The sequence below is a fragment of the Xenopus laevis genome, chromosome 4S (genome assembly GCF_017654675.1).
Source record: "Xenopus laevis strain J_2021 chromosome 4S, Xenopus_laevis_v10.1, whole genome shotgun sequence".
Classification (NCBI taxonomy): Eukaryota; Metazoa; Chordata; class Amphibia; order Anura; family Pipidae; genus Xenopus; species Xenopus laevis.
The window spans coordinates 121915620-121942058 of record NC_054378.1 but is presented as its reverse complement, the minus strand read 5'-3'; the positions used below and the strand labels follow the sequence as shown (position 1 = coordinate 121942058).

The 26439-nt window shown below is 38.6% G+C and overlaps 1 protein-coding gene across 1 annotated transcript in view; it reads right to left on the bottom strand.

Moving 5' to 3' along the window:
* Positions 1–113: 113 nt before the first annotated feature.
* The window catches only part of LOC121393376 (chemokine-like protein TAFA-4), a 130702-nt gene continuing 104376 nt past the window's right edge, over positions 114–26439 (bottom strand). Inside the window, exons 4-6 of the mRNA XM_041561771.1 lie at positions 12116–12268; positions 6447–6571; positions 114–1036 (exon numbers count right to left, since the gene is read on the bottom strand). Of these exons, the coding sequence (XP_041417705.1) occupies positions 1025–1036; positions 6447–6571; positions 12116–12268 (290 nt within the window). The 3' untranslated portion in view covers positions 114–1024. The remainder of the gene's footprint in view (positions 1037–6446; positions 6572–12115; positions 12269–26439) is intronic.

Below are 26439 nucleotides of genomic sequence, written 5' to 3'. Positions count from 1 at the left end.
GGAGAATCTGGCTAAAGTCCTTCAACTCATGCCATACATTTTATCCACAAGCAAGGGTCCATACGTAAATTCAGTAAAACGAAATATGCAACATACTGTAGAACAAAGTAGAACAAAGTATCAGATTCAATAGCTAAAAACATACTTTAATATATAACCAAAAAGGATTAATGTAAACGTAGCCCAGAAAGCAAGATAGTTTTCTTATTGGAAACAAGGACAACAAATTGCCATAAAGATCTGTCTGTATTCTTAAAGAAACCGCTATTTATGCAGAGTGATAGAGTAAATCAAACACAACGATAAAACTAGACAGAGATGCTTTTCTTCTACCTTTGCTTAAAAAACATTTTAAGTAACGCTGCTTTCTCTCCGCTAATGACAAACTGGTTCAGTGCAATCGTCTGAAAAAACATGAATGTGGTGGACAGAAAACAAACTCATTATTATTTTTAATTGGCCACCGTAGCAGATCGAAGTCTAAAAATTCTGCATAAGAACTATTAGAAATTAAATGGAAACGCAAGCTTTTTATTACACCATCAACAGAGAAAATACGAAGAAAAAGAAAAAAAAAAGTCTTTGCTTATTTACAGTTATTTTGGTTTTAGGCCAATGTCCGATGGTAAGTATTGCAAATAGGGAACAGAATAACGTCATTGTCCATCATGTTGCCGAGAAGGGATTGGATTTTTAAAGTCTGGTTTGTTGTTCTCTCTGTAATGTTCATGTCCATCAAATCCAAATTCCGGGACATTGGACTCAGTCTGCTTTTCCCCTTGAGAATCTTGATATTATGTCACTGAGCATTTAAATCAGGATCAGCTTATATATCCGAACAGGTCTCTTTTCAAGTTATCAGGAAACCCTGAAATATCCTCAAACAGGAAAGACAAGAGAAGATGTAGTCGTAAAGTCCAAAATCTCTTTCATCTGGCGAAAAGTAATTGAAAATAAATCCTAATATCAATGTGTTGATAATCTTCAGCAATCTGATCTTGTACCGATATAAATTTCTTATTTGCTACCGTGTTACCTGGAAAAGAACAAGTGGAAAAAATAAGTATGGAAACAGATGAATGAACTGTATAATATGTTTGACTTCAGAAACAGTTACAGTAGACTTTGCTCTGCTAGAAGTCAATAGAAAGTCTGCTCCATCAATACCATAAATATTATCAGTTAGGTCCATGAATATATCTAGGCTTGGTGTTGTTATTATACTGAGCTGTTGCATATCTTGTACCATCGCCAAAATGTCTGCCATTCTCTACTTATCTTTGCAGGCGACCTGCCGAGTAGAGTAGACACCACAACTCTACCTTCAGCTCAAGCTCTCCAAATATGAGCTGATCTTTCCATTATAATTGCCTCAAGCCCTGACAGATTAGATCATGGAAAAAGGGAACACAATTGTCTCTGCATTTCTTGTGAAAAGATTTTATAGAATTAAATGGTGCCCTAACAAAATGTGGACACTAGCAAGTAGCACACGCAGCACCAATGGCAACATAAACTTTCATTGGACCGTCAAGGTTTCTTTTTTGCTTGGGGCATTTTTGGTTGTGGTTTCCTTTGCTGCATGTCCATTCTTTCCAAATATGATAGCTGTCATCTCTGAAACTAGGTGCAAATACCCTCATTTTTCAGCACAGGAACACTATGAGATGCCAAGACTGTCAGGCAGTCTTTAAACTGAAGATTGAGGAGCAGTTGAAAGAACATCATCACTGCACAGGGAGACTGTATATTTACGTTATAGATGCAATGTCTTGTAAATAGGTCGTTAAGAACAAAGTACTTGTAAGCAATAACTGCACATATTGTAGCCTAAAGCTGGCCATAGACGAGATTTTTAAAAGATCAGATCCTGATTGTGAGACCACGATCTTCTCAGAACGATTGTACGATCGTACGAATTTACCATCAACTAAAAAGACAGGAAAACAAAGGGGAGCTGCCTGCTTGGCCCTGCAAACATAGATAGATTGCACTGGGACCGATTAAGATTTTTTAACCTGGCCGATCAATTTTCTGACAGATGTCGGCGGAAAAATCTTAAGATGTACGATCGTTCGAATACCACTAACCGCACGATAAATTTTGAAGGATTGGTCGGGCTTCCCTAAAATCGGTCGTTCGGCAAAAAGAATCATCGCGTCTATGGGGAGCTTAACCAGCAAAAGAAAATTATCCTGTAACTGCAAACGATTAAAAATTATATGTTTTTATTTATAACTATAAATATATTATAAATATATATTATAAATATATATCTAATATTGAAAAATACATACAGATACTTTGCCTTATGCCTTTCCTACCCTTCAGTACTTAGTCATAGGCATGAAGGGAGGGTATAAAATGCATAAGTTTTGTATGTATTTTTTAATATAGAGTTATAAATAAATATATAGCATTTTTAATTGTTTCAAGTTACTAAATCATTTTCTTTTGCTGGTTGAGAAAGGTGCCCTTGGAACCGAGGGTTCATTCCTTTTTACTCTGGTACTTTGTTTGACTGGCCACACACACTACCCTAAAGTAGTTTCTATAATATTTAACAAATTGTAGCCTCACAAGGTAACATTTCTGGTTGGTATTGGGGTTGGTATTGGGGTCAGTGACCCCAGCAGCAAAATAACATTTTCATTTGCAAGCTGCAGAGAGGCAGAAAAGGTAGGAAACTAAGTAATCTGGAATGTGGGCAACGTTAGCGTGCATCTCTGGTGGGAAAAATATTGTTTTGCTGATTGATGCCCTTTAAATCAATCAGAGGACTCGACTTGAACACAGTCAAGGTTGCGAGTTCGCAAGCTTTAGCAAAAATGGAAAGTTCGTTTCGCATAGATTATTATAAAAAGTTGGTTAACAATTTCTGAATTCTACTCTCAAGGGATGTTGAAAATAATGTGATTTATGGAAATGTAAGGTTACGGGTTGATGAAGATGGGCTTCTAAAATCAGTTTCAGATACATTGTGAACTTTTCCAAAACACTCATCTGGAAACTTTGCAGGAAGCGTGCGCAATGTGAAATGAACACACACCTGCTCACTTATTATGCATTAAACTATTTTATTGCGTGCATGTAGATGCGCTTGGGCCATTTCTCATAACTACGAAGTAAGGAACAGACAGCGGAGTTAAGGCTTATTTTTCTTGTCATATCAAATACGGTGCATTTTTTTTTCACGCAAAGCTAACGTCTCTGTAAATTCATGCGCATTTACAATGAAAGAGAGAAAGAAAAGGAAACACACACAGAATTTTAAAAGTTGCATTGCTGTAAGAAAAATGCTCACAGTGCAGCTTTCTGATGGTTCGATATCTTATTAAAATAGGTTTGTATTGTTGTTTCTGGGAGAGGAGGCTTTACATCATCACAAATTCATTAGATTGTTTGCGTTGTCAAATACAATTTCAATTCTGATCGGTGATCACATACATAATGCTTAAGAACGCATAATTTACGGATGCGTTTAAATTTCCCTACATGGCAAGGCATTGCAGAGCGGGAAGCCTACAGAGAAAGATATGTACAGAGGGGAACCATATTTGTATTACAAAGAAATGGAGACGTTGATGGGAAGTGAAAACCACTTGAGTTGAGTCTGCCCATTCATCTAGTTTATGAGAGGTTAAATAAACTAATATAATACACAAAAGCCATGAATATCCTGTAAATTATATCCTTATAAACGGTGAGTTCTGATGTCATCAGTTATAAACGGTGAGTTCTGATGTCATTTCTGTCACATGACTCATTGAAATTTGTGTATTATAATAAATAAAGTACCCCCAGTTGCAAAATATGAGGATATTAGAAGTTACCTTGGAGTTCCATGACCTGTATAAAAACACTCGGCCTTCGGCCTCGTGTTTTTATATGGTCATGAAACTCCTCGGTAACTTATAATATCCTTATATTTTACAAGAGGGGGTACTTTATTCACTATATATTCTGGTTTAGAACTTGATTGGCTCCATGAAATTGTTCATTAGTTTATAAGTCTCGGGGGCACATTTACTAAGCTCGAGTGAAGGATTCAAAGTAAAAAAACTTCGAATTTAGAAGTTTTTTTTGGGTACTTCGACCATCGAATAGGCTACTATGACCTTCGACTACGACTTCGATTCGAACGATTCGAACTAAAAATCGTTTGACTATTCGACCATTCGATAGTCGAAGTATTGTCTCTTTAAAAAAAACTTCGACTACCTACTTCGCCACTTTAAACCTACCGAGCTTCAATGTTAGCCTATGGGGACCTTCGATGGATTAAAATCCTTCAAATCGTTCGATTCGAAGGATTTAATCTTTCGATTGAACGATTTTTCCTTCGATCGTTCAATTATTGCTTCGATATTCGAAGTTGAAGGATTTTACTTCGAGGGTCGAATATTGAGGATTAATTAATAGTGATGGGCGAATTTGCGCCGTTTCGCTTCGCCGGAAAATTCCGAAACACCGAAAAATTCATGAAACTGCGCCGGCATCTCGTTTTTGACGCCGGCGCCCATTTTTGTTTCGATGCCGCCGAAATATTTTTTTTTGACGGAGACGAATTTTTGCAAATTTATTCCCTGGCGGCGAATCACGCAAATTTGCCGCGAATTTGCACGTGGCGGATAAATTCGCCCATCACTATTAATTAACCCTCGATGTTCGACCCTTAGTAAATGTGCCCCTCAGTGTATTCCATTGCATTCCTATGACAAATTGTCTTTCTTTAGGAAGTTTATGCTGCTCTAAACCCTCATTATTGGTTGCATCATGGCTACGTAGGACTAAAACTACCAAGTTTACTCACAAGGATGCCATTAACAACAACAGAACATTATTATATAGGTGGCACAGGAAGGACTTGCTCCCTTGAGAGACAACAGAACCATTACTGGCGAGGCAGTTAGTGTTTAGGGATGTAGCGAACTGTTCGCCGGCGAACTAGTTCGCGCGAACTTCGACTGTTCGCGTCCGCCGCAAGTTCGCGAACGTCGCGCGACGTTCGCCAATAGGCGTTCGCATCAAAATCGTTCGACCATTCGATCGTTCGAATCGAACGATTTTCGGATGTTCGAAGTTCATGAACAGTTCGCGAACTGTTTGCATTTTTTGCCGGTGTTCGCGAACGGCGTTCGCGAACACATACTCGGCGGTTCGCTACATCCCTATTAGTGTTATCATTTTTGCAGAACATTGTCATTTGCTAGTACCTGCTTATATAAAGGTATATAATCTCCCCTGTAGACCATGGTAGGACTTCTACATACCTATGGATACATGTCTACCATACAAGAGCATATCAGTTTTTCTTTTAGGGTTTTCAGTATTAATAAATACAAGCAATGGTAGTTCCAATGTCTAAGACAACTATAGCATTTAGCTCATGGCCAAAAGACACAGCAGAGCCTTAGGGTGACCAATATTTTTAGATTTTCACATTCATAACATGGAAAATAAACTCCTTACAGAGGAATCCAGGGATGCAATTACAGAAGGAAGGAGCAGCAAAAGAGATGCCAGTGTATGTGGGTCCCAAACTGGTGGGTTATCTGGCATTGCTGATCGTTGGACATGAATAAACAGACTTTCCATGATTTCTCCATCTTTCATCTTCATCAAAGCCCTAGAAACAGCACTAACCATAGACAACACTCAAGCCTCACTCCTCTACTATTTATAGCAAAAGTTATGTGTTTGCATACTTATGTTTATTATTTCATTGTGTGTGAGAACTACATGCCACACTAGATGGGGGTGCCACAGTCAGCTGCTACTCCTTTATATAGAAAAATTACATCCACCACAAAAAAATGAATGAAGAATGGTCCACTAAATAATAACGACTGCCCCAGAATAAAGTAAAATGTTTGGGGTGCCATTTTATATAGAATACAACAACTTTGCCCACTCCTATCCCACACCCTTAAATACAATTTGGAGAATAATGCCAATGTTGGTTTATGTCACAAGTCATTCTTAGTATCTTTGGTGAAAGGTGGGTGACCATAGAATACTCAGGGTCCAACTAGCAAGCTGACAGTTAAATTGCCAGCTGCTAACTGTATCTAACTGCCAACTGTCTAGTGAACAGAATTGACTGTCTAGTGATAAAAGTTGACTGACTAATGGTGCAATGTAGGTTTTACACCTCTTGCCCTTTGGGTTGCCATGGCATCTATAGGATTAGGTAGGTCTGCCAGATATTCAAGTGGGCCTAGGCCATAGTGGTCCCCAGTTGTGGAAAATTGCCCTAATTTAAAGCTTTACCACTTGGCACTGTCTGTATTTAATGAAAGTGAGCCCTAAATGTCAAGTTCTCTAGCTCTTAAAGGCTCAGTCCAACATATTTTTTTTTTCTTATACTGCTAATTCAAAACAGAAGAAACTCTCCGACCCCAAAAGATGCCTGCTAATGAAATTATGGGTCCTTCAACACTTGCCTTGGTTGTTTTGATTTTGTTTCCGCTGATGCAGGACCAACCTGAAAGATTAGGCAACACTTTGCACTCTTCTCCTTCCATACAGGGATTCATCTGACACCACCACTTCTGGATCACAATAGAAGCTGGAAAATACACAAGTTTGCATTTTAGCATTGCACCACACTTCAGGCCTATAATAAATGCAAGATGGTTACAATGAAATTACCAGTTCGGAAAAAATAATAAGAAAAAGGGTTAAACCACTGTAATTATTATATACCAGCAATAGGTCTGCCTATAGGGAAGCCATTCAGACATTGATTTGGTACAGGGGGAAATTACAAGACACATCCTATTGTTATATCAGAATAATTACTAGTTTAAAGACGCGCTCCAGCGTATGAAAATGACGGCTAAGCACCAACAATGACATACACTACTGTAATTTTAATAGAGCAGAAATAGTTCCGATTTTACATACACACGAGTATTGCACAGAAGTGGTTTCATTTATTTTTCTCCCTCTGTAAATTAGTCATATTAAATGGAATAACAGCTTCCATAGGTTTACCACTTGTTTGCTCTATCGTGTGTCATTAAGAGCCGACTGAGCATAACGTGATGCTAATATGCAATGTGCACAAGATTAAAAGTTAATTGAACGAGAGCAGATTTCGAATATACTTCATATAATGACTATTAGTGTAATGGGACAATGGCCACTTAAAGGGACACTCCAGTTTTCAAGTTTTCAAATTATTTGTTTCCCTGTTTTTGTTTTAAGGTTTTTCTCTGTTCCTTAAACTTTATCAATCCCTCCATATTTTCCATTGAGTTATAATCAATACTTTAACAATAGCTTGAATGGATTGTATCTGGCAGCCCAAGGGGAGTGGCATGGGAACATTGTGGGTGTAACTGGCCAAATGGACCTCTCTATTAGGGATGGGTGAATTTTTTCGCCTCGTTTCAGCAAAAAAATTACGCCCATAGACTTGTATGGCGGCGTGCGTCCAAAAGAAAAATGGGCGTCTGCGACATTTCGCCGGCGGTGAATTTTTGGCGAAACGAAACGAGTCATATTCGCCCATCCCCACTCTCTATAGCAGAAACTGTAAACACTTTGGCAGATTGAGATTCCCTTTCATTTTCCTTTACCTCTTCCAACCGCATACAACAATGTTGTGCTTCTAGGCAAGCTTCAGGAAAGAGATTTCCACCATCAAGATTTATCCTGCTATGAGGAGAGAACTAGGTAGAATTGATGTGCTCAGTTTGTAGAAGGCAGGGTCCAAAAATGAGTCAAGTTAATATTAGACTGATGATGATTAGAGTTCATGATGCTCATGTAAGGAATGCTTTGTACTGGAGCTATAATTCAACAGGTCAAACCGACCCCTAAGCTTTATTCAAGTCACACATACCAGACTAGGTTTAAATTGGTGTAGAGAGAAGCCAAAAAAACGACAGTATTCTGAAGCAGTCTCTATTTAGTTAATAAAGGTAAAACCAATCCTAACTCATTATCCATACCACTTTACAACACTGAAAAAGAGCCACATGTACTGATGGGCGAATTTATTCGCCAGGAGCAAATTCCCGCGATTCGCAAAGCTGCAGCGAGAATTCGGGAAAGCGAAACGTCCCAAATTCGCCCATCAATAGCCACATGTAGACACCTGTACTAGCTAAAACCCAAGATCACAAGCCTTCATTTATCTACTAATATAACACGTGCCACTGCAAATCTGATTCCTCCAGTAAAACAATTTCTGGAGACTTTTGGTTTCCATATTATTTGAATTAAGCAATAAAAGAAATAACTGAATTAAAAGCATTCCCAAAACAGAGCCTTGGGGTACACCACTTACAAGTTTGGCCAATTTAGAGCAATAGATCTGTTCCAAGTCGTTTGAATCACCGAAAACTTCCTCATACAAAGTATGAAATTGATTTCTGAAAAAAATATATAATTTTGGGGAATATCCTTAAGATTTCTGGCTGCTGAAATTCATTTTAGGTTTGTAATGAAGCCTCTGTTCTGCTTTGCCCAGAATTGAAACCTTGAGCTGATTGGCTGATGCCTTTATTTGTGTCTGATGCCTTCATGGAGGTCCTGGAAGTTCTTCCCATTTTGCTGTATTTACAACTTCCATTGCATTCCCTTAAAGCCTCATTTAGGTCAATGCACACTAGGGTTGCCAGGTCTAATTTTCAAAACCAGCCAAAGTCAGCTACGAAACCAGCCCAAAACTAGCCAAGTGGCACTTCAAAAGTAGTCCAAAAATAGCACAATAGGTGAAAAAAAGGCAAAATAATAAATGAATATACAGGTATATGAAAATATGCCTTTTTCAAGTTTTCACTGTTTCGCAAATTTTTACAAGAAGCAAAATGGGACATAAGGTCCTAATACAATTTCAATAAATATTGGTCAACCTCTAGACATTTCGGTGGCCAGCAGATTTTTGCCCCAAAATTTGCTGAAATTGAGGAAAGTCACCGAAACATGAGAGTGTGACGGGAGACTGGGGTACAGAGCTCAAAATCTGGTAACTCCCGACTTCTACACACGTCAGTCCCATTGAATGCTGGGTATTGTAGTCTTAAATTAAACTTGGCAATTGGTAAATTGTTAAACAAAAACTATATTACCCAACATGCACTGGGAGACACAGGCTTGGCACATTACGGCAAGAAAAAACTTTGGCTGGTTTCCAAAGTACAAACCAGCCAAAGGCCCAAAAAAGTAGCTCAAATCCATACCTTAACTAGTTTGTACTATCAAAACCCACCTTGGCTTTAAATTAGTAGCCTAATTTGTCTGGAAAACCACCAACCTGGCAACGCTGACGTACACCATCCTTCAATCAAAGGGATGTATAATCCTGTTTGATGAGCTTGATTATCAATAGTTTTATGTGTGATCAAGATTCATCTTGAGCACTTGCCCTTATCCTTTAACAACTTTGATGTACAGCTCCATGGACAATGGTGGAGAATAGGAATAAGCTTTGTTCCCATCACAAGACTTCATTTACGAACAAAGGTGCTAAATTGCACAAGTGCAGTTGTCAGTCTTTTGATTTCAAACCTATTGGCTGATTGTAGTATCTAGTAGTGATAAGCCTGAAGCTACTAAGACTTATCACTGCTAAATACTGATACTGATTAGTGATGGGCCAATTTATTTGCCAGGCATGGATTCGCTGTGAATTTCCGCACTTCGTCACTTGTGAAAAAAGTTGCTCCCGTAAAAACTGCTGTACGTAAAAAAAAAAAAATTGACGTTAATGCATTGGGACAAAAGAGTCGCACGTGTAAAAATGGTCGCTTGCATAAGAACAGTAGCGTATCAAAATTATTTTGATGTCCATTGACTTGGAATCCGACAAAATAGTTGCGTTACACAAGTAAAAATTGATGCACTCGTAAAAAATTGTTGCATGTGAAAATTATTTTGACGGCCATTGCCTTCATTGCTTTTCTCTAGTTTTTTGGAGCTTCACAAATTTTTCGGCAAAGCGAAACTGGACAGATTCGCTCATTACTCATACTGATACTATATCAAGATGTGGGTGAGTAAAACTCTTTATAGACATAAATACTAATTTATCACCTTTGTTTATAAATGAACCTTCACACCCAAGTTGCTTCCAAGATGGGTTTCTCAGTTTTTAACCTGCAAATAGGCTCCAATGGGCATGTGCTCAGCATGTAATGCGTGAGCTAGGGGATGCAGCAAGTTGTCTCCATGCTAAATAAAATCCAATGCAGGATGTAGAAGAAGCAGACTCTGCATAAACATTGGAAATAACATATTTTGTATACACAATTACATGTGTGGATCTAAAGTTGTGCTTCTATAGCTATCGATGAGTGTAGCCTGTCGATGGGAGAGCATGGCCTATTGGAAGGACAATGCTCACTGTGCATGTGACTGGGACACCTGGAAAAACCCAGTGGGCCCCCTGCTCTTATGGGCCTTGCCAGCCAAGGATCGCTCCCATGTTTTGACTGCCCTCTGCCACAGAAAGAAAGAATTAAAGGTGCTCGATTTGATGCATTGTATTGCATTGCGCTTGCTGGGAGGGGTTTGAACGTTGGAAGGATGGGCCCTGGTGACTACGAAGAGGATTATTGCTGTCGCAGGCCTGATGTGCTCCCAATGCTCCAGTCTGATTCTGCTTGGAGATGGAAATTGTAAAACTGGTGTAATGGGGCTTACAATGGCAGGAGTGTGGTGGGGCTCTAATACTGGGTAACTCAGTTGACATGTTAGTTGGGGTTAAGTAAGACTCCTATGAGGGGCTATTGAAACTTGGGGATGGGGGGCAACCTAAAAAAAAAGGTGTGGGCATTGTTCAGTTTTGGGCAGATTGGGCGGCTCATGAGCGGGTATCTGAAAAGACGTTCCTCTTGTATGTCCAAGAGCATAAATATTACATGGGCCTGTACCATACTGGAATATTCTCATTACTGTTCTGTGCCAATCTCCCCGCTAATTCCCTGAATTGAATTTCATGCTTCGGACAATCACCCTACTACAAAGCTTTAAAGAACCTCCAAAACCAACCCAAAGTTATTTGCATCGGTTGCAAGGAAAAGAACATCAAATGATTACATGCAGGAATGTATCAAAATGTATTCCCAGAATCCTTATTCATCAATGATTTAGAATAGGGTTAGAAAACGAACACGGGAAAGGGGGGGTGAGGAGATGAATTGCCTTGTTTTATAATGGAACAGATTGAGAAGCAACATGAAGCATCATTAATACAAACATAACACAGTGCAGTCAGGCATAAGTTACAAAATATTAATTTACTGTAGTCGATGATGTTACAGGGTTTGATGCCGGGGAATATTATGTTCGGAATAAGGTTATTTCTGTGTAACTGCTTTAAATTCGTGAAAACCAAAACACAGGTTAAAAATCAAGAGATTTACAGTTATGGGGAAGTGAAAGCAACTGGCATGAGAGGCAAGCTCGCCCCCTAGTGGTTGATGCTGCAGCACATTTTGTTTAGCAGCAGCATTATATTGTGAGCTCAAATACTAAAGTAATAAGAACAATAACAGTAACTAGGAAGGCAAAAACTGATAAATGCCACATTTCATCCATATTTTATGCCCCTGAATCCATCACTAAGAACAGATATATTCCCAAAATGCTTTGCAAGCGGAGCAAAGGATGAGGCTATAATTTATTTATACCTTATGTCTCGCTGTACCACCAGTAGGATTGACCACCTATCCTAGCACTTGGTCATCCTCTATGTCAGTGGTGCTAAACTGGGTTATTCAAGTGCCGCTCTGCTGTCAGAAGCTCTGCACAAGCTCAGCGAGCTCTGGGTTGGTATAAGTGCATACTGATTAGCACAATCCAGTCTATGTTCGGAGAAATAATCCATGGAACTATAAGGACAACTTTGCATGGGTCTTTACAAGCATAGGGACCTCATTTCAAGAGCAGGGTGCCAGAGGGAGTCCTCCTCTTGAAGAGAGATGGTTGCATTTGAAAGGACAAGTAACACAAACTTCAGGAGGATCACTTGCCTCTAACTGCAGGATTATCTATCATCCCTGGTTCTTCATCTAAACCTTCTCTAGTGTATTAAGCATTGAGTTTCATTTACAGTGAGGAATATTCTTTTCCTAAATTCACCATATTTATTTACACTTACCCTCCACACAAGATGGTCGGGCTCTAGTGGTGCCGGCAACCTGCCCCGGGAAGCAAGAACACTTCACTGTTTGTGATCGTTCTTCAATTCGGTTCTTATTACAGCATCGATGAATTGCGACAACTTCACAGGTTCCTTGCTTTACTTGATATCCTAGATATAATATGAGGAAACAATGGATTAGATGTTGAGATGCAGCGTACCAGTCCTTACAATATATATTTAGCAAGACTTTATCATCATCATCATCATCATTTATTTATATAGACTTTATGCCTTGGAATAAGTTATACTTTAATCTGAATTTGTGCAAGTCACTTATTAATTGCCAGATGGTTATCTGAAATTGTTAATGACTTGAAATATTGAAATAATCAATTGAATAAGTCATAATACATTTTTTCTAATTATTTCACTGGACTTCACCTACTGTTTAGGAAGTTTTGGGTCTGTAACCTATGTCCTGTGCAATGGATGTGTTTTATATTGGCCCAGAAGGATTTTTTTTTGGCAAACCCTTTCGCCTAGTTTATATAGGGATCATATGGCTCATACTCTTTGTACTCCACTTAGTACCAGGGGCGGATGTGCCAGAAGCCTGGAGCCTAACCTTTAAGGTAGCCATAGACGCACAGATAATCACATTTTTTTTTTTATCAAAAGATTAACAAATTTTCATACGATATTTGGTGCATGTATGGTGGGAAACGAGCCGACCAATGTCGGCAGAAGACTTGGATATCGGTCGGCTCGTCGATCAGGCTGGACAGAAGATTTTGATCGGGTGCTTTTGAAAGCACCCAAATATCGCCCGTTGTTAGTAGAATTCTATTGTTTCTACCTGTATATCTGACGATTCAGCTCTACACGTGTGTATTGAAATGAACGATCTTTCTTGGAAAGATCTTTTCCAAGAAAGATCGTAATTGTTACGTATATGGCCACTTTTAGGCTTCACTACCAAGCTTTGAGATCTAATGTGACCAACCACCTTAGAGAAGTTGGAGAGCAGGGACCCCATGAGGAAGGTAAAGGTAGTGGAAGTCATAGCACTTTCCTCAGAGACTCTGAGATAGATAGACCAGCTTAGAAGAAGCAGCTTATGCTCCACCAAGGAGAATTAAGCTCCACAATCTAGGAAGGAACTACTCAAGCTATTTTCTTCCATGAAAGGCTTTCAATTCACTTTGGTGTCTCTATCCTCTATGGGTAAGGATGCATACATCTCTGTAGGTTGCTCATACTTGCTCAACCACTACAAATATGCTTTCACAACTACTGCACTCAGGTCTAGCAAGTGATAGGCTACTCAATGTAATAGATCATTCTAAGATATTTAAGCTATTTATCTGAACAGCTAAGGCTCCACCGAGGATTGTGGAGTGCGATTATGATCCTGGTTAATAATTGCCCAGGAGTAGGGACTAAGCATTAGAGTTTGCTCCATCATTTGGGGAAAAGGCTGAAAGCTGGGTGTACCTTTATAGACGTTGTGTATTCTATCGTCACTGGGGGTACTTATACTGACCATAGGTACTTATATGCCAATCCACTGTTGTTGTATTTTCCCACTTATCTCTGATTGAGATTGGATTGTATTTTAATAAATACTTTCAATGGTTAAGTTGCAAGAACCACTGGCACCCAATTATTGTGCATTGCGTACATTTACAGTTGGTCAACATCCTGCTGCCTCACCGTTGAGAGGGCTCAACCTCTGAGAATAAAGGTCTTATCTGCAGCATAATTTGGGGTAAGGCTAATAGTGAGAGTAACGGTGGTACTCATTTTACTATAGGCTTACACTTGTAACACCTCGCTGGAACCCAGCTGAGAAAGATCCCTATTACACTCTAGAGTAAACATAATTGGGGTCACAGTGAATGATAGTCTTTATGTCATGCCTTCACAATAGGATTGCCACCCTTTTAATTGTTTGAAAATCAACTGGGACCTAATGTGGGCAGGGCGTTGGTGTCACATAGGCAGGGGGATGATTCTTTGATGACATTAGGTTATGCAATATATGGGGGAGGATTTAATTGACAAAAGTGATTCAAGGTTGCAGCATGGAGTTCTAGCATCAGAGCAGTGAAACCCGGGCGGGTGGATTTAAGTAAGACAGTTTCAATCATAAATGAGAAGGTGCCATATCTTGGTAAAATCACTACACTGAAATGGTGGTCCAGGTGCACCGACCCCAAACCCTCAGGGTTGGAAAAACAGACAGCAATACAATTAAAAGCCTCCAGACTCTCTAGAAAATCCACAAGGCTATAAGTATAAACTAAAAACTGCACTATGCGTTTTGTGCCCTATAGGCACTTAGTTATGGGCCTATAGGGCATGAAACACATAGGGCCATTAAGAGATGCTTAATTTAAATAAACAGTTTTTTTTTACTTTATACTTTATACTTGTAGCCCTGTGGATTTTCTAGCATGTCTGAAGCCCTTTAATAGTATGGCTTTGAACAGGACAGCCAATGGAAAACTAGGCTGTCGGATTCAGAACCAGACAAGTGAAAACACTAACTTGCAAACCTATCCCTCGGCCCCTGTCTCCCCTGGTGTGTCTGTGTTTTTTTTTTAATAATGTTTTAGATCTGTAAATCAGATGATTTAACTGTCTATAAAGAATATATAGCATTCACCATGGAAATTGCAAGAGAGCAGGGATGGGAAAACATTGGGTTATGAAACAGCAATCAAGAAAACATTGGGTAATAAAGTATAGGAATAAAATGTAATAAATAAATATAATAATAAAATGGAACTGAATTTGCACAATGCAAACATTATTCTCAGGGACATTTCACAATACAAGTTTTGATTGTCCAGAGTCGTCGTTAAAACCCGACAATTCAAAAAAAAAAAAAACAGGCAAAGGTAATCATCAGTAATAAGTATCTCTATTAGTAAGTCATCATCTGTGAGCCTTGCAGAATAAACAGCTCAATATGGCTTTGTAGTATTCTCCGGACTGTATAAAGACCCATCTAATGATATCCTGTGCCCCTGCTGTTCATAAGTATGATTGTTTCCCTGCAGAGCAGTTAGGGACCATCTGACAATTCCTATCCACAGCAGTAAATGAAGGGAGAATTTCACTGCATACAGTCAGGTTTCTTATAAAAACGGTACACATTTTTTAATTAAAGTATATTGGAGATAGGTTTCTTTTTCATTAAAGAAAGTAAAAATGTGATTTTATTTTTTTGACTTTACATGCCCTTTAAGCACCTAAAAATATTTACAGGGTTTTGTCCAAAATAAGTTAAACCCCTAAGGCTATTGGAGGGTGGAATTACATTACAGTTAAGATGTTTTTAGCATATCTAAAGCATATGCCCTAAGAAAAGGTTCACATGTTCCCCGTTTCTTCCAAACCAAATAGAAAGGGGAGGGCTGGGTAGAGTTTTGATCCCATTGGCTGACGTGGAAGGCATGAGGCGCTTAATAATGACATCAGGGGGTTTTTTTCAGCTTTTTCCTGGCATAAAAGATCATTGTTTCCCCCTAACAATAAAAAAAAATGTAGCAAAATTCTAGCACATATTCACAAACAATTTTGCCACAAAAAAGTTTACTTATCCCTATTATCAGCCTTTAATAGTGATGTTGATCAGAGTTACTAGCACCACATCATTAGCATCATTACCCTATGATTAAGTGCCAGCAGAGCATGAAATGCGTAGGGCCATTGCCTGCATTTTAATTTAATCTCAATAAACATTTTTTTTTACTTAATATTTGTGGCCCTGTGAATTTCCTATAGAGTGTCTGGAGGCCCCCTTTTGTTTGGATTGCTCATTTACTGGGCGCAACTATTGCATGTATTTAGTGATGGGCGAATTTGGGGCCGCAAAATTCGCGATACGGTGCCGTCGTTTTTTACACCGGTGTCTGTTTTTTGGATGCTTACGATTTTGGCGAAATTGCGCCGGTGTCCAAAAACGGACGCTGCCGTCCAAAAAACGGACACTGGCGTCCATTTTTTTTTCCGCTGGCGAATTTTTGCGGCGGCTTCGCAAATTTATTCGCCGGCTGCGAATTGTGCAAATTAGCTGCGAATTTGTGCCTGGCGAATAAATTCTCCCATCACTACATGTATTGAGTCTCTTCATTACAGATGATAGGATCTCAAGATATTCCTTGCTCTCCCCTATAGTTATGTCTTGTTCAATTCAAAAATGCCCTATTGATGCAGGGAAACCCTGGAAATACTAATTCAAGGGAAAACATGGGTAAAACAAAGTTGGCAAATTTCATCGGAACTACACTTGTGCTTTTAAATAACCCCTGCTGAGGTTTTAGCCACAGAAATATTTCTGTGGTTCACATAATTATAAATGATTAGTGATGAGTAGTGATTGGCGAATAAATGCGCCAGACACAAATTTATGGAAAATTTCTGCGTTTCCCCGGAAGCCAATTAATTTGCGAAACTGCAGCGAAAATTTGCCAAATTTGTCAAAATAGTCATGTGTATAAAAATTGTCGCTTGCATCAAAAATGTTTTGACGTCCGTTGACTTCAATGCGTATCGCACTAGTGATGAGCTAATTTTTTCACCAGGCTTGGATTAGCGGTGAAATTTTGCATTTCATCATCTGCTAATTGTTTCACTAAACTTCGCAAAACATTTGGCCACGACATAATTGTCGCAGAGACCAAAAATTTGCCATAAGAAAAAACGCCCTTTGTCTTTACTGCATTTAGCAAAAAAGTCACTGAGACAAAAAAGTCGCAGAAACAAAAAGTCGCTAAGTTTATAAAGTTGCCACAAGAAAAACACAAGAAAAATGTCCTTTGACTTTTTCGATTATCTAGAAAGCTCTAAATTATGGGAAGACCTTCTCCCATAGACTCCATTTTATCCAATAATCCAAATTTTAAAAAAATATTTCCCTTTTCTCTGTAATAATAAAACAGTAGCTTGTACTTGTTCCCAACTAAGATATAATTAATCCTTATTGGAAGCAAAACCAGCTACATAACTACATAACTTTTTATCTTTTTTTCACAAATTATTTTTGTTTCAACGTTAAAAAAAAAAAAAAAATACATTCAGATTCTAAATAAAATGTATTTTTTCTGCCATAGTTCAGCGTTTCCCCCGTCTATAGTATTCTCAACATAGAGATACATAGGTGGCAACATCAGTAGCGCAGAACAGCCGGCACCCAAATGAGCTGTACCACCAAATGAATATAAATGAGTAGACCAATGAACCCAGAAGTGAAAGGAAAAAAGAAGTTGTCGCATGTTACCAATGATTCAGTCATCAGTGATTCCCTGGGACTAAATGCGGCTTTTTTTATAGATTCCATATTGTTTCTCCCCAGTCTTTGGCTTCGGTATTGTAAAGAAGTAGCCTCAGGCAAACGCCGAGCTGGTTGTTTTATGTATGATTTATGGGCTTTCTGCTTAATATTTGGGATTATTTTCTCATAATGTATTATTACTCAAGGTTTTATTAATTATTTTACTATTCACAAATTCTTCCTGAGTAAGCAATTTTGTGCCGCCGTCTGTTGGATCCCATCCAGTGTTCTATGCGTGATTACATTTGCATTCTATTATTCTTTAGATATCCTGTGTAATATCACTCAACGTCTAACCAACCATAAATCTATTCTTTCTTTTTATTAGTATTTTAAAGATGGTTCACTATTTTATAGAGTCAAGGCCACCTTTAATAGTGATAGAGCTGCATTATCTTCAGTGTCCAACCTTTGGGCCATCAGCTGCTTTTTGAGGCTTTTGTCTTCAGTTGGCAGAAGAGAGGAAGGGGCAGTCAATCTACACACACTATACACTATTAATTACTCTTGATTGAGACCTCCAATGCAAAAGACCCCCTTGACTGTGCTCTTTACCTACTATATGTCCTCCAGCCCTCCTCCTTATTGTGAGTGAATTTACTTAGTAACTGCAAGGAGCCAGCAGCCAACCGTAACAAAACCATGCTCAAAAAATGGAATCTACAGGGATCCACACAACAATAGCAGAAAAAGTTGTACATATATTGCAAGAATACTTGCTCCTAAACAAAGTCCTTGCATTTGTATGTAATTTTACCAAGCACTATTGCATCTGCTCTGTTTGTCTGTTAATTTGAATGGAAATGCCTTTACTGATGCAGGGGAACGGTAGAGCAACCACCATCCACAAGGTGACGACAAATTCCAGATGTCTACGGTGGACTTCATCATTAGGATCAGCAGATTTGCACCTAAAGAATTACGCACAAATGTCAATTTAATAGTACCAGATACAGCACACTTGTGAGTGCAACTGATGAAAAGATGAGGAAATGATCCAAAATAGCAATCTTAGAAATGTCTGATTCCAAAACTAGAAATTATGGGCAATTTGTGGGAAAAAAAAAAATATGGAAACAAACTTGGTCACAGTTTTCCATGAGGTGGGAGTGCTTTTTAAGACTGGTGTTCAACAATCACACTTCTGGGTGCTTATCCCTTACAAGCCCATATTCCAGTAAGAAACCTTTATGGGGTTATTTATTAAAATCCAAATGTCAAAAACTCAAAAAATATATATATACTATAAAATCTGAATTTTGGTGATTTATTATACCCCAAGGCTGCTAAAAGTCTGAATCTGAAAAAAAATCCATCTCCAAGCTGTCAGGGTCCTGTAGAAGTCAATGGCAAAGGTCCTATTTCAAATTTGTAGATATCATGGTCTGCACTGAATTTTGGCCCAAAATCCGAACAACTTGGGGGTTTCAACCAATTTCACTAAAAATTAGAGAATTTTGAGCATAAAACCTTAAAAATCCTGGAGTTTTTTTTCACAACAGATTTTATTGAGTTTTTTCATTTAATAAATAAGGTCAAATCATGGATTCTAGTTTGGTCGTTCTTTTTTTACTTAATAAATCAGAAAAAATGTATTTTGATAATTAACCCCCTTAAACTAGGGGTGTAACCACAGGGAAAACTGACACTGTCCCCATTGGAGGAAACCACTGAGGAATATTAGGCCACCAACCTCTAGGTATGCAACCTATGAAATTATTTTTATAATCTTTTATCTCTCGCCTCAACTCTATTACATGCTCTAATTAGTAATGGCAGGGTATTTACTGGAAGGATCTCAGAACCTGTTATGCAAATGAAAAGTCAACATTATGAGTTATTTAGTAGCAGAATTTTCATCACTCTTGTTTTGTCCCTTCACTTTTGTTTTTGTATTTTTTCTTGGATCTGGTGCAATAGACTTGAAATCTGGTGTTGGTCTAAACCAAAGATCTAGTGGGAGGTGTGCAATGGATCAGGCTTCTACTCCCTTCACCTGGTCTTGACAAAGGTTCATTACATTTTGGGATCCTTTGAGTCTGAAGACTGCCCTACACTTGGAGGCCTTCTGTCTGGGGTTGTGACAAAGGAACCCCCCTAGTCTTACGATAAAGGCGAGCTTGAAGACCTTGCAGACCTTCTGGCAAGGTGATAGAGGGCAGAGGGACCCTCTCTAGTTTTGTGAAGAAGGCAGTTCTGAAGATCTTGCCACTGAGGGCCTTCTAGCTGGATGATCAAGATTTTTGATAATCTCTTCCTTTTTTTAGGAGAGCCTGTTTGCACTCTCATGCACATTTGTGTGAATTTGAAGCACATGGCAAGAGAAAGACAGGTGTAAATCCTTCAATTCGGGGTTTTGAAACCTCATTAATACCCCATCAAACAGAAACTTGATTATTTTTATTACTCCAGATTGATCTAGATTATTTCATTAAATTATATGGACTAAGATAAAAGGAAGACAATACCAAATGTTTTAAGCAAACAGGGTTAGAGCGTTTACAGGTAGACTGGAGTATATCAATGTTTCATGCTGTTTAATTCAGTGGGAAATGATGTTTCTATTAAGCCTGTTCTATCTGTTTAGTTATAGAATTCAATACAGTTTATCTTTCTGATCACTAAATTGGTTCCCTTATGAACATAAGCATATATATATATTTGTGCTGTAACTATAGAGGTCGAGGCACCATGCCATCCCTTTCAAGTGATGATGAGGAGGGAGACAGTGCTGTAGAGCAAGTGGCTGTTGCATATATTAAGAGAGATGAGTTACAGAACATCAGATAATCCAATGAACCTTTTAATAAGAATCCCAAGGAGTGAAATAAAACAGATACATGACCTTCTGGGAGAAAGGAGAGAGGTATCTCTGAGAAATCTTGTAATACACTCTCTCTTTTGCTCAGTGTCAGAGGTCACATCCATATGGAGATTGAAGTCTCCTGGAATAAGTAGTGCAGGTGACCTATGATCAGACCTGTGCTTCACCGGGGAACCAAGAATTAAACGTGAACGGTCAATAAATCACAACACAATGACAGCAAAAGGCACAGAAAATGAAAAAAATGGAGAGGCGTGAGATTATGAAATAAAAGATGAGAGAAGCTGTATGGTAAAGAGGAATAGGAGAAATGTCAGTGGAAATACTTATCTGTAGCCAGAGGGATCTCCCTGCTCCGGCAAAGACTGGTGCTCACAAAAGTTAATGGCATAAGGTGTTAGTGGATTATCATCAGAAACAGTAATTATAAAGAAAGGAATGCGTAGGTGCTGATGATTGTGCTGGAAACGGCTGTTAAACAACATTTAACTAAGCACTTGGCTACCAGCTAAAGGAAAATGCTCTACAAAATCCTCTGCTTTTAAAGGAACAAACTCGGACGAACCACATCCATATCTTTTGTCATTTGATCCAGTGCTGAATTTTCCACAAAGTTTTGCTGGATAGAAAATGAAATGAAACGTAAAATCTTTGTGCAAAATTACATCTAACGTACCATAGTGCTTTTATACAGGTCATGGAACTCAGAGGTTACTTCTAATAGTCTCCAATTTTCCAACAAGGGGCACTTTATTTATTATAATACACAAGATTTAGAGAGTCATGTGACAAAATGACATCACTACTCACCGTTCACAACTGATGACATCATTAGTCATGAGAAATAACTTTTTCATATATATATAGTTGGGCAATGTTGTAGTTCATCCAGCAGGTGGAGCTAACCCCTAAAGTTGGCCTGTAAAGGAATCCCCCTGCAGGAGAATATATAAGGAAGTGCAGGAGCTGGGCACTTCCTCTTTAGCCTAAGAAGATCTCGAGGCAGCACCATGACCAACATGGCCGGACCATTTTTGGGAGACTAATTCCTTCAGGCCTAGCTAGTGGATGGAAGGGTGGGTGAGGGAACAATCCTGAAAACAAATTAATATATTGGGGTACAGCCCCCAAGGCGATTGTGCACCAGGTAGGGAAATTAAGCATTTATGTGTAGGTTAGAGAAAAACCTACATTAGAAATTTGGGCATTGTATATGCAGATCACCAAAGAGAATCAGGGGTGGAGTTAACCTGGAGCTACATTAGCCTTGCCACCTTTTCACTCCGTGATATCCGGGCAGGGGGCGGGACGTGGCAGGGGTGGGACATTGATGTGGTGGGTGCATGGCCATGACATCAGGGGTGGGCTGTGACACGCCAATCGTCGATTGGCCGGTCGCCGCATCAATTATAGGAAATCCTGTCCGGTTTTCCTGATTTGGAAAACCATGCAGGCAGTTTTGACCCTGGCAGCCCTTCAAAAAATTGGGCTGTCCTGGTCAAAAACGGGCAGGTGGCAACCCTAAGCTACCTCCACCCTGGAACTGGCACTAGTTTAAGGGCCCCCGCAGTGGGTTTATTCAATAGGCACACCAGGCTTTTGCCCAGTAAATTGGATGTAAATGCTGTTTGCAGTCAGTGACACAACCACCACTCTGAAAATACTGGGTGCTACGTACACCAAAATCCCATTAAAATGCAAGTGCAATTGTGTACATATTGATGCATGAGGTGAAATTATGCTGAAATTATGGGGAAGATACAGCATTTTGTTAAAAAAAAAAAAACATGGAGAAATTGCATTTTACACACTGGGGCTCATTTATCAACACTGGGCAAATTTGCCCATGGGCAGTTACCTATAGCAACCAATCAGTGATTAGTTTTTTAAAGCCAGCTGAATGTAGAACAATGCATGCAGCAATTGGATTTTTTGCCATGGGTTACTGCCCATGGGCAAATTTGCCCAGTGTTGATAAATGACCCCCACTGTACAGTATGTGCATTTCTAAATGACCTCTGTTCTGCAGATATAACCCATCTTGCTCTCAGCCTGGGCAGTTACTCTGAGTCACTTACTCTGTGTACAGAATAACCTCCTGGGAACCAAATCTATTCGCCTCAGTAAGGTACATATTAGTCATTTGTATATCTGTCCCCAATCACTAGAGACCTTGATTTTCCATGTGCAAAATCGAGTACAGGTATGGGACCTGTTATCCAGAATGCTCAGTAACTGGGGTTTTCCGGGTAACCGATCTTTCTGTTATTTCTTCATTTATTTAGTCTACTAGAAAATCATATAAACATTAAATAAAGCCAATAGGCTGGTTCTGCCTCCAATAAGGATTAATTATATCTTAGTTGGGATCAAGTACGAGCTACTGTTTTATTATTACACAGAAAGATTGAATAATTTTTAAAGGGGAACTCCGGCTTCCAAACCAAAATTTGATACAGAGGCGACATAACACTGAAACCCCTAATATACCCATCACAGGTGCCCGTTTCTTCAAAAAGTATGAATAAATATAACTTTATGCATCTGTTTAACAGTTCTTCTCTTTCTGCATTATTTGAAATCATGGCAGGGAAGGAGGGACTAAACACTGATGTTACAAATTGTAACAACTTCTCCACAGCTTACAGACAGCATGCAGGAACTACATAACCCACAATGCATTGCACTGGGATGTTCCTTTCCTCATTGAAATCACATGTGCAGGGAATTGTGGGGTTTGGAGGAGTCAGGCTGAGGACAGATGGCTGTTGACACAAAGTAACAGTAGTCAGCCAGCTCAGCAAAGTAGTCAGCCAGATCAGCAGGAGAGCAGGGAGCTAGGCTTAGGGAACTGTCAGAAACTATTACAAATCATGAAAAGTCTGCATATTTTTTAATTGATGTATATTGCAAATTTGCTTGAAATTATGTTTACTTTTCCAAAAGGTTAAATTATGTTTTTGTGGTGTTCATCTTTAAAGATTTTGATTATTTGGATAGAATAGAGTCTATGGGAGCCATTCCATGATTCGGAGCTTTGTGGATAACGGGTTTCAGGATAACGGATTCTATTCCTGTATAAAGAAATCTAACATATCTAAGGTATATTAGAATATGTTTTTTTAAATTGCAAATTGAATATGCTGTGTGTCATGCCTTCTGTGTTATCTACCAACTCCAATATCCCCCAGTAATTTTTCTTCTTTGTAAGTAAAACGGAAGGGGTGTTGAAAATCAACACTGAAAAACTTTGAAAAAAATGGTATTTTCAAATATCAAAAAAGGGGATTCAGTTATTAGACAACTCCTGATGATACACAGTTAATTGAAAATAAAGAGAAAGGTGAAAGTGATGTAGCCTGCCAGATGTGGTTGGTATACAATAACCAAGGGCAGCAGGAAGAGGACAATTAAATAACAAGACACATAAAAAACAACTGGTAACATATAAGGGCAAACTTGGAAATACTGTATATAGGAGAAAATTAAACTTCAGAACAGAGCATTACACATAAAGGATGTGAAATAATGGCAGAAAATGTTATCTTTTCTCCAGGCGAAACTAAATCGGGTTTTCTATTAAATGCGATATGAGTTCTAGCTGTAAGCTGCTTTTGTTTGTTTGCCCTTTAAATCGTTTATTTACTTATCCCAATCCATCACTTCTGTGCTTTTTATTGCTGAGCACACACTTTGAAACATCGGGAAACATTATTTTTATTGGTTTATGACACACTGTGAACATTACATCTGCTTCTGGCACTTGGTGCAACTGTCTCTTGGAATTACGGCTCTCCCAGCTTTAACCGCACCATTTAAAAACTCTCCAGCGCAGAAGGGATTTCTTTGTGTATGAAAAAGTCTATTGGTATCACGGCAATCCTGTAAATAGTGGATCTGGCCTGGTCGTTGCCTTCTGTGATGTATGTTTAAGGCTGGCAAAGGTGAACAACAATTTGCTTGATACTCTTTTTTAATCTATTTTTACAGCCACGTAGGTTCTAAGTCACTGCTCCCATTTGTGGCTTCTTTACAGAATATCCCTTTGCCCTTGGGAGGTGACAGGCCCTTGGCTAATATGATACTTTCAAAGACCATGTTACTAACATTTTTATTTTCCTCCTGTCTATAGGAGACTTTAAAAACTGGATGTTGTAATTATTTCCCTTTTCTTTGTTTTTCGGAACTTATATGAAAGTTTCACTGGCCTAAACCTTTTACAGAAATGGGACTGTTTATCTGGAAAGGACCTGGGGTTTTCTGTATAAACAAATTTTTCCGTAATTTGGATCTTCATACCTTACTCCTTCACTCCTGTAAACAGTAAATAAACACAATAGGCTGGGTTTGATTTCAATAAGGATTAATTGTATCTTAGTTTTGGTGAAATTCAAGGTATTGATTTATTATTATAAAGAAAAAGAAATAATTTAAAAAGAAATTGGATTATTCGGATAAAATGGAGTCTATGGGAGACAGCCTTTCCGTAATTCAGAGCTTTCTGGCTAACGGGTCCCATACCAGTATATTATTCCATTCACTTTCCAGTTATAATCCTCTTGCAAGATGCCATCATGCAGGCATAGGGAAGCACAGAAAGTATAGTCTAAAACAGTGATCCCCCAACAACCAGTGGCTCATGAGCAACCAAGCCTTGGACTTTGCTCCCATTGGACTCAAAGCAGGTGATCATTTTTGAATTCCTGGTTTGGAGGCAAATTTTGGTTGCATAAAAACCAGGTGTTATGCCAGTTCACAAAAGGGTTACCAATAGCCAATCACAGCCCTTATTTGGTACCCCATGAATGTTATTGATGCTTGCATTGCTCCTCAACTCTTTCTACACTTGAATGTGGCTCATGGGTAAAAAAGGTTAAGGACCTTTTTGTAGACACATTCAGCAAAAGATAGTATAGATGGAAATATAATCATGCAGATATTGAAGATTATATACAAATGCAGCCACAAGCTAGTTCATCAAATGTTTATTCAGTTCATTAAAGGTACAGGTATGGGATCTGTTACTAGGAAAAACATTATCCAGAAAGCTCAGAATTATAGAAAGGCAGTCTCCCATAGACTCCATTATAATCAAATAATCCAAATATTTGCAAATGATTTTCTTTTTCTCTGTAACAATAAAATGTAATAATGTAATAATAAAACAGTAGCTTGTAATTGATCCCAACTAAGATATAATTAATCCTTATTGGAAGCAAAACCAGCCTATTAAGTTTATTTAATGTTTACATGATTTTCCATGGTCATGGCCAAGATCACCTGGATTTGATTTCCTTGAGGTGTCTCAGAGCCTCACAAATAAGACATAGGGGCCCATTTACAGTCAAAGTGAATTTTCGAATTAAAAACTTTGAATTTCGAAGGAATTTTTGGGTACTTCGAACATCGAATAGGCCAAATTCGACTTCGATTTGAATTGAAAATACTTCACAAATTCGACCATTCGAAAATCAGAGAACTGTCTCTTTAAAAAAACTTCGACTTGTCTCACTCAACCCCACCCCCCACCTTTTTCCCCTATCTTTTTTCCCCTTTTATAAGGAAATATTACAAATTTGTTAACACATTTATAGGTTTGTACACGTGCTATAATGAGATAGACAAGACTGTCTTTCAGTAAAGATTTTTATTGATGTATGTATAAACAGGACACAATATTGCATTCTGTCAAATTTTTGTGTTAACGTCAATAAACAGAAAGTTGAAAAAAAAAAAAAAAAACTTCGACTTCGCCATCGAAAACCTGCCGAATTGCTATGTTAGCCTATGGGGACCTCCTAGAACCTATAGCCATCATTTGGCTAAGTTTTGAGAAGTCAAGGGATTTTTTTTGTAAAATCATACGATCGAACGATTCGAAGAACGATCGTACAATCTCAAAAATCCTTCAACTTCGACTTTGAATGTCGGACTACCCTATTCGATGGTCGAATTTGAAATTTTTTTCACTTCGAAATTCGACCCTTGATAAATCTGCCCCATAGAGTAAGGCAGTATGATCATTCCAACCAAACCCTATATCTCAAAGGCATAAGGCTCCTTAATTCCTGCAGCTTGGCTATTACCTCTCAGAATTAATGGACTCAATGTTCTGCACACTATTAATAATTATTAAAGGTACATTTCCCCTTACTTTCCTTTTATAGCATGATT